We start from the raw sequence: 15220 nt of genomic DNA, 5'->3' as shown, positions 1-15220 counted from the left end.
ATCAGTCCTTTATCATTAATGTTGTGTGCAAAAATGTTCTCCCAGTTAGTGGGGTTTCTCTTTGTTTTTGTTGTTGTCTCTTTTGCTGTGCAGAAGCTCTTTAATTTGATGTAGTCCCAGCTGTTTATCTTTGCCTTCACTATCACTGCTTTGGGTGATGTGTCCATAGACACATTTCTCATTCCTCTCCCATTCCTGCACCTTCACATGGCACCTCCTCGTGGAGGCCCTCTGTCCCTGCCCACACCTCAACACCTGCCCCAGGCTACTCCTTAGGAAATGGAAATCTTCATCTCAGCTGGGCACTGACACTTTACACTAGTGTCAAAGATAAACAAAGCTGGACACTGCTAGATGTGGTGAGGACAGACTTTAATCATTAATATCCTACTGCAGTATGGAAAAACTCTAACATGACTGAACTCAATTTTAGTTTGTAAGAGGGTGATGGCATATTAAAGGGAGAAGAGGAAATAGAGAAGGGGATGAGCTTGTGCTCAGTTGACTCAGAGAAGTGAAAAATTGTGAATAGACAGGAAAGGGATTGGCCCATGTGAACCCATGGGTTTGCTTATGGTGCTCACAGAATTTGGCACCTAATCCCCATGGAGGCTCACAGGCAGGGGCATTATCTCCAGAGGTTGACTAGAACAAATTAGAAATTCTTTCAGCATCTTTGAGTTTTCCCAAACAGGTGCTTTAAGGGGGGTAGGGCCATTCTATGGATGTAGCCATGAAATTCTACAAATTATGTTGGCATTTCTCTGATATCATTTGAACAAAATTTCTCAAGAGATGAAGAGTTGAGGGGCAGGTGTTGTATTTTCCTTTTGAACCAGCTCAGTGTAGATAAAATGAAAAGTCAGATTTCCTCCTACGTCCATATTTTAAAGTGTTCTTCAGTAATAAAAATTCCTGTGATTATCTGAATTAACAAACATCCACCCCCAATTAGGTCATTGAAAATACTCATTCCAATATAATCTGGTGTGTCCACTAAGATTTTAGTGTGATATTCTTGCACTGTCTCTCTGGCTAGGGCAAAGTTGCAGGCAGACACTCTTCTGTAGGAAAAGGGACTGACAACTCTCTTTCCCTTTTTAAAAAGAAATTTTATTGGTTTATAACAAATAAGTTTTAATTATACATCATTAAAATATAAAAATTTCAAGGTTCATAAAGGCTCTTATGTCAGGAGACAGGGACTAAAACCAAATATTATAACAAAAGATGTTACTATCATGCATACAACTCAGAAAAATCACAAGGGTTTTGGAGCTCTGTTCCAGGACTAGGAGCAGAAAGTAATGTATACTTTTCCATGTGGCATAAGATAGAATGAATATATATCACATAGAAATTCAAACACACCTATGCTGTCAGGTGCTCATAGGGAAATAGCTCACTTTCCCCTCTCCCATCACAAGGAAAATCCTCTGGTTTTACATAGTCAAGGTCTCTGAGAAGATACTCTAAACAAAGTCAGTTCAAATTGAATTTAATCAGTCAAGCAGATATGAAAAGGGAGTCTTTGAGGGCACACAATGCACAATTAAACCCCAGGATATCAGGTAGCGTGTAATCCCTCAGCTTGCTCGTAAGTGGATGAATGTCTATTCTTTCGCCCATTCCTGCACCTCTGCCTGGCCAACAATCAGGTAGAAGACAAGGCCTGCTATGTCAATACCAGCGCAAAGCAAGAAGATATTTCTCCAAGCAAGCTCTGAATCCTGGAGGCAGAAAACAACAGGTTATCAGAGTTTCCCAGTTGGCATCTCTTCTGTCTACTTATCATGGGTCTGGCACCATGTCCTGTTACTCCCACCCTTAACTGGATTTGAACTTCGATGGGCTTCCTGATTGTTCCTGGAATACACAGGTGTGTTTCCTGTGCCTTTCCCTTTGCTCACATGGTTTATCCCACCTAGAAATTTGTTTCATTCCTTGCTTACTTGCTTAAATGTTAGTTTTTTACAGTGAGTGCTTCCTTCCTTGGGCTTTCATTACAAAATTGAATGTCCACCCTACTGCACCTGCATTAAACCTCCCCTACTTATTCTTTTGTACTTACCATCTACCATTCATGTATATTTTACTCTTTCTTTAGTTTTTAGCTATTCACTTTCTTAAAATATCTGCTTCTCAAGGATATGGACTTGTGTGCATTTTATTTACTTATACAATGCAAGGCACAAATTCATGTTCAATACATATTAACTGGATGGGTGAATGGATGGATGGATGGATAGACAAATGAATGTAAAACAGGAGAAAACGGTAGTTTAATAAAAACAACTTAATGTCATAGAAGTATACTTTCTTTTTATTTTTCATTCATATTCCTGAATTTTTGTTGGAAACAAGAATTATGCTGCATGAATGCCATATATATATCTTTCTTCATATAAAGGCTGTATCAATAAGATTTCTTAGAAATATTCAAGTTTTATGCTAAATTTTATTCCACACTCATCTGCAAAGATGGGAAGCTTTAGTATTAGAAAACCATTAGGACAGCAATGCTGGCCAGAGGAGTATGTCCACTGCTAGACATAACAGGGTAGGGTGCGTTCCTTCACTCTGTCATTCACTCAGTATCTTACTCATACATTCCTCAAATATTTGTTAGGTTACTACATATGTTGATGAACTCTTTAGGGATTCCCTGTTACATTCATGGTTTCAGCATTGAAAAATACCACATCATGGAAATTGAATGTTCCAGTCAGAGTGGTTAGAAGAAATGCCACAAATGTTGCTTAAAAAATTGCTGAATGCCTTAAGAATCTCACCTTCTAGGAACTCATAAAGCATAAACTCATAAAATGGAATTTTCGACCATCTCCACACCTGAATCTGTGGTAATTCCCTGTAACACTTGAGCCTAGAATAAAGGCTAGAGCATGTGGAATGCTTGAGATTCTTGAGCTTTGCATTGAGCCAAGTTGAGGAGGGAAGAAAATACTCGCACTGTAACTTCAACGGGGTGGGGGGGGTGCACTGTAGGTTTCTCTTATAAATATTTGCATCAGAATATATGACCTTACCTGCTTTATAAAATATCCAGAAACAGTGGATGAGAGGGCGCCTGCTGCAAAAGCAAACATTTGAGATAGTCCTCTGAGAAAGGAACTATACCTGAAAGAGAGAGAAATATGAGGGGAAAAGTTTGCAGAGCAAGCAAAATGCTAATCTCAGCTCCTCTGTTGCAACTTGTGCTAATCTCTGGGGATGCTTGGGCTGTGCTGACCCTTAGTAAGCCTGAAGGTACTGACTAGTGATTAGTAGAATCCTTAATGGGGGTCTGAGACTTGGAAGGCATGAACTGTAACTAACTTGTGAACATTGTTCACACAAAATGAAAGATTAATGGTTTCATCCTATTTATATACTCTCTTGGTACTGCTGTGGAGTCTGATTTTACAACCTGGTTTTGGAATATAAAATCTCTCTCCCAGGGTATAAATAACCCCACATTAAATGAGACGGAGGTACCTCCCTCCTATATTGCCTCCTGATCTGAGGATCAGTGTGAAAGGCCCCCAGGAGCCATGTTTGGAAGGTTGGGTCATCTTGATATTTACCAATATCACAGGGTAGTGTTCCTTCTCCTGTCCCCATCATTTGCCTGCACTAACGCCTTCCATGAGCAAGCCCTGTGTGATCCAACCCTATGCGATGGCTGCATTTCCCAAAGAGAGTCGCCTCTGGTTGTACTCTAAACGTGGCCACTCTCTACTCTTGTGTTCACCTGAAAAAAATATAAGTTTATAATGATTGAAGGACTCAGTTTTGGGTTCTTCCAGGAGCCATTTGGATGCAGGGCTGGTGCTGACATTTTTGGGACCTGTTGCAGGTGTCCTCACATTTTACCCTTGTGTCAGAGCAAGCTTGCCTCTAGGACCTGGACTGAGTTTTTTTAAGAGGATAAAACAAAGGAGTCCCTACCGAGGAGCTATATCCACTATGTTGAGAAGGACTCCTACTTCAGACAGGATGCGGAAGATGGGAGATATGAACAAGAAGGCAAGGGTGGTGGGCTGGCTGGATTTCACCCAGTGCAGGGACAACTGCAGTCCAGCTGGGATGAGAACACCTGGGCAGGAGGACAAAAACAGAGTGAACAGGAGGCTCCCTGAACTTCCCACACTCACCCTCCATCCACCTTGGTTCTTACCTATAACAGTGAAGAGTTTCCTGATAGTGTTGAGTCTAAGGATTTTTCTGGAGAGAAGAAAACCAGCCAATTGACCTCCAAGGATAAAGCAGGGAAAGCCAACCAAAAATGGCAGGCCTGTCATGAGCCCACTCTGAGGAAAGAGAGGAGGAAACAGAGGAGCCCACTCTGTCATCATGTCCCACAGTAATGTAGACTGAGATAGGGGTGGGTTGTCTACATCTATGACTACTTATATGCACATCATTTTAATACAAATGTCATGTTAATGGTATGAGCAAATATAATTTAAGTGCTTGGGGGGAAAGATCCATGTAGTTCATAATGAAAAATAAAGGGACAAATGCTTACTATTTATATAAACATCACTTGGAAAAGGAAAGATGCTAAAAAGAACAAAACTGGCTAGAAAAATAGGCAGAGAATACGAACATACAATTTGCAGAAAAGGAAAAAAGTGTGGCTCCTCAACATATTAAAAGGTACCCAAATTCATAATAATTAAACTACTGTCAAATAAAATTTTTCATGGATCAAATTGGCAAAAATCAAATATATCCTTGAATCAAATACACAGAAAATTATGAGAAATTCATCCCACTATTGTTCAACCATGGGGTACAACCTAGATGTTGCTCCATCAGGATCTCATATGCTGATATGATGTGAACCCTGGGAACAGCATATAAAGAACAGCAGCATAGGCAGTATATAAATATTGGAGTTAAAATACTTTGTAAAATAATATTCATTTGTATAAGCTTGGATTCTCAGAAAGAAACAATGGAAGAAATTATGAGAAACTCATAAGAAAGTTTTATCTGTAGAGTGGGATGGGAGAACAAGGAAACTGGGGACAGGAATAAAAAGATGTTTTACTCTTTAGCTCAATTTATGATCACAAAGAGGAAATGCAAATGGACAACAGGCATATGAAAAGATGTTCAACATCCCTTATTATCAGGGAAATGCAAATCAAAACCACACTGAGATACCACCTTACACCAGTAAGAATGGCACATAACAAAAAAACAAGCAACAACAAATGTTGGCGAGAATGTGGTAAAAAAGGAACTCACCTACATTGCTGGTGGGAGTGCAAACTGGTCCAACCACTATTTTAAAATGTTTTTATTTTTAAAATGTTTTTAGAAATTGAACCTTGTTTATTATCAGTTCGGTATCTGTAGTAAAATGCTGCAGAAAAATGCAAGGAGGAGACCATCCTTTGTTGCATATAATCCAAACAATGAACATGTCACTCTGACCTGGTCCAAGCTGTTCATTTAATGGATGAGTAAAGCAAGACCATCGAGGTCATGTGACTTAGTGAGAAATATCCTGAGAGCAACCAGTCCAGGTCTCTTGACTTCCCATGTTGGGAGGGCGCTGAGTTCTCACCTGTCTTTCCAACCACTCCCATCCTGGTCCTCCTCAGCCTCAGTGTCTGATCATCCCCAACAGCAGCCTCAGAACACCTCTCTCTCAACATTGACATCCCTAGTTCTCTAGACATCTTGTTTTCTTACTCCCTGGCCTGTGTTCCTGGTTTTCTGCTGCTTCTGGTCCTGCTCCACCTTTAGAGACAGCCACTGCCTCTGTGCCCTGGGCTTTCTGATCTCAGCACCCCAACCTCCTTGCATGCAGGAGTCCCAGGCTCTCACCTCTGCTAAGAGGCCAGCTTGTTAACCAGTTTGCATGTTTCATTAGGGAGCCCAGTCACCCTGGAAACACTACTTTTGAGTCCAAAGAATGAGAATAGCAATAGTTCAACCTTGTGTTATCTTTATGGTGAAATATGATACACTGCTTTCTGCTTAAAGAGCTTCTGAACAGCAAAAGAGACATTAACCTAAACAAAGAGACACCCCACTGATAAGGAGAAAATTTTTGTGCACATTGCTAATGATAGGCACTGATCAAAAAGATCTACAAAGAATTGAAGATACTCAACAAAAACAAAGTAAGTAATCCAGTCAAAAATCGGCAGAAAAGCTAAATAGACACTTCTCCAAAGAGGAAATGCAAATGGCTAACAGGCATATGAAAAAATGCCTTGTAATCAGGGAAATGCAAATCAAACCACAATGAGATACCATCTTATACCAGTGAGAATGGCACATATTAAAAAACTTAAAACAACAAATGTTGGTGAGGATGCAGAGAAAGGAACTCTCCTACACTGCTGGTGGGAGTGCAAACTGGTCCAATCACTATGGAAAGCTGTGTAGAGTTTCCTCGATCTGCTAAAAATGGAGCTTCCATATGATCTAGCAATTCTACTCCTAGGTATCTATCCAAAGAACACAAAAACATTAATTCAAAAGGACTCATGCACCCCTATGTTTATAGCAGCACTATTTACAATAAGTAAGCTATGGAAACAAACCAAATGACCAAAAATAGATGACTGGAGCAAGAAGATGTGGTACATATAAACCATGGAATATTACTCAGTAATTAAAAAAGAGAAACTCATGCCATTCGCAGTAACATGGATGGAACTGGAAGGGATCATGCTCAGGGAAATAAGCCAGAAAGAAAGGAAAAAGAAAAATATTGGATGGTTTCACTTATAGGAGGAATGTAGAGGATCCAAATAAGGGATCAGGGAAAAAATAATTATAATAAAGTAAAAATCAAAATCAACATGCAAGAGGCAACTGTAAACCAGGGACATTCTGCAGGGTGGGGGAGAAGGGAGTAGGATCAAACAGGGTGGGAAGAGCACAAGGGACTATGGTGATGGTACACTGGTATATGGGGGGGTGTGAATTTCACAGGGACTATAACCAAAATGAAAATGCGTACATTGTACAAAAAAGAAGAATGATGCAAAAAATATATAAATTTAAAAAATAAAATAAAGTAAAAAAGAGAATTAAAAAGCTACTATCAGTCAATCAGAGCATCTGTTAATTTTGTGAAAAATGAGAAAGTTGTACCCATATGTGCACCATTCTCTATATATGTTGTACTTGAATGAAATGTTTCCTTAAAAATATCCACAAGCATTTGATATAAGTCCTATCAGGAATATCTAGCCTGTCAATCATATCTTTCAGTATTTTTTTATACTTCTAAGTCACAGCTTTCTCAAAGATAGATTTAATATTGCTAAAGCTTTGTTGTTCAGGCTGACAGGAGAGCATTGTGTTTGCAAATATTGATTGGATTAAACACACCATTTTCTAAGTCCCCTTAAAAATGTGACAGTCTATGAATGTCATATTGACCTAAAACCAGACCACTCTGTCCCAATAAGCAGTAGGTTACTTCTCAATGAATCAGAATCTCCAAATCAGAAGGCAAGTGAACCACATTGCAGTTCCTATATGAGATCCTGCAGCCGAACCCCCTAATTTTGTAAATATAGAAAAGACAGAGAATTCCATCAAGTATTTAAACAGAACAGAATGAGCTTTTGCTCTATACTTACATCTCTGATATTAAGATGAAGTTCAGAGGTCATGTATGTTGGTGTGTATGTCAATGACATATAATTACGCCAGTATACACTGAAAGAAGAGACTAAAATGGCCCAAAGTGGCAGGGATGTGATCATAGCCTTAATGGGAACAGACCAGCCTGGAGAACTGCCCTAGAAGAAAGCACATGACAATGCCCCCTCTATTAGAAGACAGAAGCTTTGCTCCACTGCACATCTCACCTCCAACACATGCAGACAGACATGGAGATGACAGAGGAGTTACTCAGTGCACCTGTTCAGCCAGGGAAGCCACGATGTATTCCTTCTCACCAGTGCTGATAAATGGATGATTCACAGGGTCCTCATAGACGAGAAGAAACCAGAGCAAAGAACAGGCACAGCCTAATCCACCTGGGAGAAGAGGTAACTGGATTGGAGTTTGTAAGTTTTGCTCTACACTGATGATTCCTTTAATTGTCCAATATTTTACTCTTCCCTGAATCTACAACTGGGCAAAGTAATGTCCTAGTGCAGGTAGATCTTAGCCATTTTCCTGAGAAGAACACACTACTGACTACACGCTGCCCAAGGAGATATGAGACACAGAGAAGTGCCAGCTATCCCACAGAACAAAGAAAATGAGTGACTGTTGTTGAAAACCACAGAGCTGGGGTAGTCTGGAGATGACAAATTAGTAAAGTACTAGAATGTTGCTTCTGGAATGTTCCATATGTGTTTGGGAAGGCTCTGTAGCATGTCCTGTCTACTATAGAAACACTTGCATCTCACATGGCTACCTGCCCTGCAGCCTCTCCTGGTTGACTCTCTACTGCAATAAATATTTTATTTATGATGAGATCATGTTTCCACAATATTCTGGTTGCATAAGTAATAGAAAATACTTAAAAATGTATTAAATAAATAAACATAACTAAAAATACAATCATACCAGAAAACATTTTCAACAACTTATGAAAGAAAGATCTTTGGGGTCCTTTGCGGGTTCAAATGAGAATCAGGACAAAATGTTATGATGTCTTTAAATTCACAAAGTTATTTTAGTTACACATTCAGGCTGCTGAAACATTTTGCAAATCTGACAACATGGTTAGGCTTGAACATTGTCAACTTCAGTTATGTAAATATCCATATCTATTAGGATTTGGCTAACCATAGATAACTTGCAAAAAAGAAATCATGCCCAGCATTCTTTGCCATAAAACAGAAGTCTTAGATCAAAGGACACAAACTTACCAAAGATATAGAAAACATAAGGCCATCCAATGGTCTGGCAGAGGACACCTCCCACAGCAAAAATGGTGAAGGCCCCCAATGATGTCCCTAAACAGAAGTGAAGTTATTCTGGGTGTGGGAATCTATGTGCTTGGGAATCTATGTGCTTCCTACAGATCAAAACCCCACACAAAGGCTAGTTGTACAGTTACTAAAGGTATGGCCTGAGATCCAGTCTACCTAGCTTTAAAACCTGCTCCTTCACTCAACAGCTCTGTGATGAGGTAGCACATACCTAACAATTAGGGACAAATACCTGATAGAGCAATGGTGATCAGCTGACTCCGTTCCATTGGGGGTGCCCACTTGACCCAAATTGAATACTGACCTGTAGATCCCATAACCTGAAAAAGAAAATTTCCCTTCTTAGTATCTGAGGTCATTTTGGAACCCATACTCTACTCATACTTAGCAAACATCTTGGTACCTGGGCTATGCCTTGGACAACCCGAAGGACAATGAACAAGGTGGGCCCAGTATCAGCTGCCAGTGGAGAGAGAAGAGTCAGGACTGAGGAAATGACCAAGCCAGCACCGACCACATATTTGGCTCCAAATATTCCAGCCACGTAGCCACTAGGGATTGGCGCCAATAGCGAACCATAGTTGAGGGCGCTGAGGATGATTCCTTGTATTTTAGGATCCCAGTCATACACACGGGCCTAGATGACAAAAGAGACATCACCATTAATCTCTGGCTGGACACTTGAAACTTTTTATTATGAGGAATTGAGAGGAAAAAAATACTTATAATTAGCAGTCCACTTTCCTTTCATGTCTCTCCAATTCCTGTAATCTACCACTTTCATCAACTATATATATGTATATACACATATAGGTGTGGTTAATATATTATTTCCCTTTTTCATCACTCACCAGTAGCAAATTTACCTGATCCATTTATATATTAAAAAAGCCTAAAAAGAAAAGAAACGTGTAAGCAATAAAGCATCATAGGCTAGGTAATAAAAAGAATGTGAAGAGTGAGTATACAATCTCCATAGATACTTATTATGTTCTTATATAATTCCTGGAACATAGCAGGTGCTCAATAAATCATTCTCTAATTAAAACCATTTGAATTTGAGAAACTGCCCATAGCCTCATTAAACTTACCACTGGCTTAGGTTCCTTTTGAGTTTCAGTCCAGTTGTCCTGGCTGTCAGTGGGAGGCCCTTCTGTGGAGGCATTGAGCGCTGTGTGGTTCACCATAGCTGGCATGGTGATGCCCAAGTTCATTTGTTGGGCGGAAAGAAAAATGTTACAGAAGAACAAGATGAAGGCCAGACCATGTCGGACTGAGCAAAAACCTGAGATGAGAAAGCACAGAACGTCTTATAAACTGGTGCTTGACTCCCACATTCCCTCAGTCCAGAAAAGACTGCATTCTGTCTGTGAAGCAGGAATATGGAGAAAGCAGACAATATTCTGTAGAGTTTGGTGGGCACCTGTTCCCCAGGGAAGTGAGGGGACTGGTAACTCGTTCAGAATCACTGTTCAGAGACTTAAAGAATGTGTGGAGTTGGCCACAGTGAGCATTTATAAAGAGATTTCTAGACAGGGTACCGGGATGAGCTGAAGAGAGTGGGAAAGGAAACTGGATATAGAGAAAGACTGACCAGAAGAATGTGGATAGTAAAGGAGAAGTTGTTGGAACTGTCCGTAGTGTCTCACATGAGCATCTGGGATGATGTGTGGTGCCATTTATCATGAGAGAACATGGTTTGGTTTGGGGGCTGGGAGATGAGGCTTGAGAGATAGGTAGGTCAAACTACAGAAGTGCATCCTCTTTGAATTTTTGGCTAGTCTTGCACAAAATGTGCCAGTGTTCTATGAGAACTCCTGGGTGATCCCTGGGATTGTGTGCAGACACAGAGTTGGACAGGAGCTAGAAGGGTTGATTGAATTGCCCTGTCCTCATGGCATGTGGGTGCACCACATTCTGGCTTCTGCCAGGGAGCAAATCAGGTGGAGTGGCCAGTGCTGTTTCCTGTTGTGTAGGGACACTCGGTAGGAGTTCACAAACAGACCCCAACTTGGGGTTGATTCTGGGAGTATTTAGTTGAGCCTCTCCCCTCTCCCATCTTTAAAAAATATACGTTGGATTTTGTATCACCAACATATTGATACAGCTGATTATACTTAGAGGAATTGTCACATTTATATTATTGCTTTTTCCTAGCCTAGAATCAGGATGTTTTCCCATATATTCAAGTCTTTCTCTCTGGCCTAAGGTAGAATCATGTAGTTATCTTCAGGTAAGTCTCATATGGATTTTTAAAGTTCTTTTTTATTGTTTCCATCATGCAATCATCGCTCTTGCTTTTCCCCCTTACATTTAAACCAAAAAAATGTATTATAATCAATAATAGGAAAACATAAGAATAGTTTTTGCCATTTGCAATATTTATTTCATTTCCTTGGGTAATATCTCCCTGGGATTTTCAAAACAATGGTAAATGGGAAGATTTAGAGTAGGCACTCCTGTCACATCTGAGTTTACAGGGCATGCTCAGTTATGTCACTAGGTGTGCTGCTGGTAGTTAGTAGACTTGTACTTTTATTGTAGGAAGCTACTTTCTTCCTATATTTAATGGAAACACATGAGTTTTATCAAGTGCATTTTAATTCCAAACTTAGACTTTGCATCGCACCTGCTCTACTTACTGCTGTGTGCTGGGGGGCAAATACTGTGCCCTCTGTTACCTGAGTGTTTCACTTGTAAAACAGTGTTAATAAAAGAACCTACCTCAAGGCATTTCAGTGACAACTGAGTACGTTTATATAAGTTTTTAAAAATGATTAACTATATTTGGAACAATCTTCTTATTTTTTGTTTTAATGCAAATGCACGATATTTTTTGCTAGTAGTCTAGCTAGAATTACATGAGCAAATATAACTGAGCTTGATTTGTAATTTGTAAATGTGTATGAGTTGTTTTGACCATGCTAGCTTTTTAAAGTTTTAAACTTTCCCTCTCAATCCATGAGCTTTTTTTCCCTTAATAACTCTATTTTAGCGCACTTGTCAAACTTAAGAAGTACTGAATGCCTGCATATCTCACACTTAATTTTCCTATATGATTAGCACCTCATAATCACATCGTACATTCCTCACAGTGAACCCACATAAGCTTTATTCAGACTTCTTTGATTTTTTTCTAGTGTCTTTGTGTGTGTGTGTGTGTGTGTGTGTGTGTGTGTGTGTGTGTGTGTGGCAGCATCCCCTTCAGGAGAACACAATACATTTCATTGTCAAGTTTCCTTTTCCTGAGAGAGTTTCTCAGCCTTTCTATCGCCTTGGCCATTTTGAAGGGTACCAATGAGGTATTTGTAGACTGTCCCGTAATTGGCATTTGATGTTTTTTTTCTCACAATTAGACTGAAGTAGTATGATTTTGAGTGGGAGACCCCACAAGCAAATACTACATTCTCATTACTTGATAGCAAGGGTGCCTATTTTTTAAGGTGTTTTATATGCACATATACCTTTCTAATGGAGTACCATTGTTTTAGATCTTTGATACTATTTGACAGCCTAAGATTTCTCCCCTCAGGTTTTGTCACAGTAGCTCTCCCATGAAGGTACATAGTATCAACATGATTTATTACTGTTGATATGGACCTTAATCACTGACCTGTAGGAGCATTTGCCAGGTTTCTTCACTGCAAAGCTACTCCTTATTCCTCCCTTTTCACACTGTGTTCTGGAAGAAGTCACATGCATAGTGCACACTCAAGAGAGGAAGTAGACTCCACCTTCTTAAAGTGGGAATCTCCATGAATTATTTGGATATCTTCTGTACAGGATACAAAACCAATTTCTACTTCTTAAGAAATCTCCCAGAGTTTTCCTAGTGAAACTATCAGGACATAATTTATTTTAAAATGGATAAGTTCCCTCCACTAAGTCACCAAACATAAAAAAAAAATAAAATGGATAACTTTTGGACACATTTTTCCATTTCTTACATTACTTTTGACAAGAATTTTGTTCTTTATTCAAACATGCACTATATTTTCATAGAAATACATGAACTTGTTCTATTTACCATATAATTAACAACATTTTAATCCTTCTGTCTCTATTGCCTCTATGATTACTTATATTTAATCTCTCTGCAGATCGATCTGAGTATTGAATGGCTTGTTTTACTACCAAGAATGCAACATCCTTTTCCAAGAATCAACCTTCTATTATTTTTATTTCGATTTCCTTCACCATAGGACATTTACATTTCCCTACATTTTTGTTGCTATTTTGGTTCTCCACAACTTTCCTTGAAGTTGTCGACATTGAATTGGATGCTTAACTAACAGCTTTTTCTTGTGACATATTATTTTTAAAAAGAAGTGGCAACATAGATGAGAGAGAGGAGGAAAAGTGACATTTATGAGATGGTGTAAAGAAAAAGCCTGTTCCCTCTGGGTACATCTGGTTAAAATATGAGCAGAAAGATTTAATGGGGTGCTCCCCACCCCTCGTCAACTTAGAGAAAAGACAAGTTGTTTTCTAAATTTCCTACCTTGCATTGCTCTGCAATTTTTCCTTCATCTAAAACAATGTTGATACCTCCCTGTCCTACATGACATTCAAAGATTTTTTTAAAGAACAACTAGTTTTCAGTAAAAATGCTTTTTAACTGTCTTGAATGCTCAGCAATGGTGTCAGAAAGAAGATGCTATATATCATCATTAAAAGGCAAGTCAGGTAACAGAGATCCAGTTTCATAAACCGGCAGCATATGGTTTTACCTTTCCTGGAGGTTTGTGCTTGAGCGATGTTCAGGACACTCTCATTAGAAACATCTTCCCTGTCTCCTTCTACAGACATGTTGTTTCTCTTTTCCCAGGGACTGGCATTTATCTAGTGGAATAATAGAATGCAAAAGCAATCAGAGGTGGGGGAAGTGTCATATATCATAACACATTGCCCCAAATCTTCTAAGAATTAGGAGAAAATGTTTTTTGTGGGAAAAGTGCTAGATTAGGGTCTTGGTTTTTCGTCCTGACTATAACTAGCCAATTGTGTGCCTCTGGGATGGTCCCAGTTACCCTTGCTAATATTAGTTCTGCTTCTCTAAAATAAGGATCCAGTCTGGATTGCTTGGCTGAGTGAAATATTCTTTCCAGTCCATATTTCCATGTCTCTAATCTGATGTTATTATCAGAAGGATGTCAAAAACGATAAATTTCTTTGAAATTTCTTTCTTAATAAAACTGTATTGAATGACCAATGGTTTACAATACCACAGTTTGGGGGAGTCCCATTTGGAGTGGTACAATTTCACATGCCCATGTCTGTATATGCCTCACCTCACTCACCACCAAAGCACATCTGTATGTTTTCAGTTAATAAAATTACCTGAAAATCTCTACTGTAAACATTTAGATATACAAAAAATATAGTAAACATCTTTTTTATTGAAATAACTGATTTATAATATCATATAGCTTTCAGGTACACCTCATCATCCATTAACATTTATCTGTATTGTATTGTAATCATCACTAAAAATAATTGCAAACACATTTTTAAAATACATTTTCAATGATTTAAAAGATATTTCACTATGGATATAATAAAGATGGAGGAATGATTAGCTCTTCAGTGAACCTGGGGCTGAGGTGAGGAGGATACATCAATTTCAGTGATTCAGGGGCTTGAGATCTAGACCTCCAAGGGGGTTGAGGATTCAAGCCTAAGGGAGATTATAAAGATCCTGATTAGAACCAGAAGACTTGAAGGGGATCAAAACCTAACAAAAGAAGCCCTGTCCCTTACAGCACAGAGGCAGTGACAACTTTCACCTACATTGTCCTGAACTCTGTTCTGAGCATAAGAGCATCCCCTGAAAAGTGCGAAATTCAGGGCCTCTCCAGTGGCACAGCGGTTGAGCGCTGGGCTGTGCAGCTGCCCGCAGCCTCTGCAGCACAGGTTTGATCCCTGGCCGCCGGCGAGGGTCCCACATGGCGCGCAGACCTCTCCTGCTGCCCGCTGCTCCTCTTAGCAGTGTATTTCATCAGTCTGCCTGTTCTGTTCCCCGCTCTGGCTCTGGTGAATTCTCTCACCCTCCCACGCTTCTGACTGTACCCAGTGCTTGTATAAATAAATAAATAAATAAATATTTTTTTAAAAGGTACAAAATTCATAATTATGTTATAAGGAATTGTGATTGGAAGCCGTACTGACCTCATTGTCTGAGAACATACCCTCAGCTAAAAAACTGAACTAAGAATTGGGTACAGCCTTAGCCTCAAAAAGGAAGTCTTTTGGTCACCAAACTCTTCATCCACTAACTACTCCATAAATCATCATAT

At 39.4% G+C, this 15220-nt stretch overlaps 1 protein-coding gene across 2 annotated transcripts; it reads right to left on the bottom strand.

Moving 5' to 3' along the window:
- Positions 1-1112: 1112 nt before the first annotated feature.
- On the bottom strand, positions 1113-13758 carry LOC119253088 (probable small intestine urate exporter). 2 transcript variants are annotated; one of them, XM_037520744.2, is made up of 11 exons: positions 13655-13758; positions 10016-10209; positions 9328-9561; positions 9157-9244; positions 8862-8948; positions 7900-8018; positions 7617-7778; positions 4178-4310; positions 3949-4096; positions 3048-3138; positions 1113-1730 (listed from the first exon to the last, which is right to left on the bottom strand). In XM_037520744.2, exons 1-11 carry the CDS (start codon positions 13731-13733, stop codon positions 1614-1616), a joined length of 1452 nt encoding a protein of 483 aa, XP_037376641.1. In that variant the 5' UTR covers positions 13734-13758; the 3' UTR covers positions 1113-1613. The 2 variants fall into 2 exon arrangements, with proteins under 2 accessions (XP_037376641.1, XP_037376642.1); XM_037520745.2 differs by lacking the exons at positions 1113-1730; positions 3048-3138 and adding an exon at positions 3718-3751.
- Positions 13759-15220: the final 1462 nt, after the last annotated feature.

Source organism: Talpa occidentalis, unplaced genomic scaffold (assembly GCF_014898055.3).
Source record: "Talpa occidentalis isolate TD23 unplaced genomic scaffold, MPIMG_talOcc4v2.1 talOcc4.2, whole genome shotgun sequence".
Taxonomy (NCBI): domain Eukaryota; kingdom Metazoa; phylum Chordata; class Mammalia; order Eulipotyphla; family Talpidae; genus Talpa; species Talpa occidentalis.
Note: the sequence above shows the minus strand (reverse complement) of the source record. Positions and strands in the feature narration are given on the sequence as shown.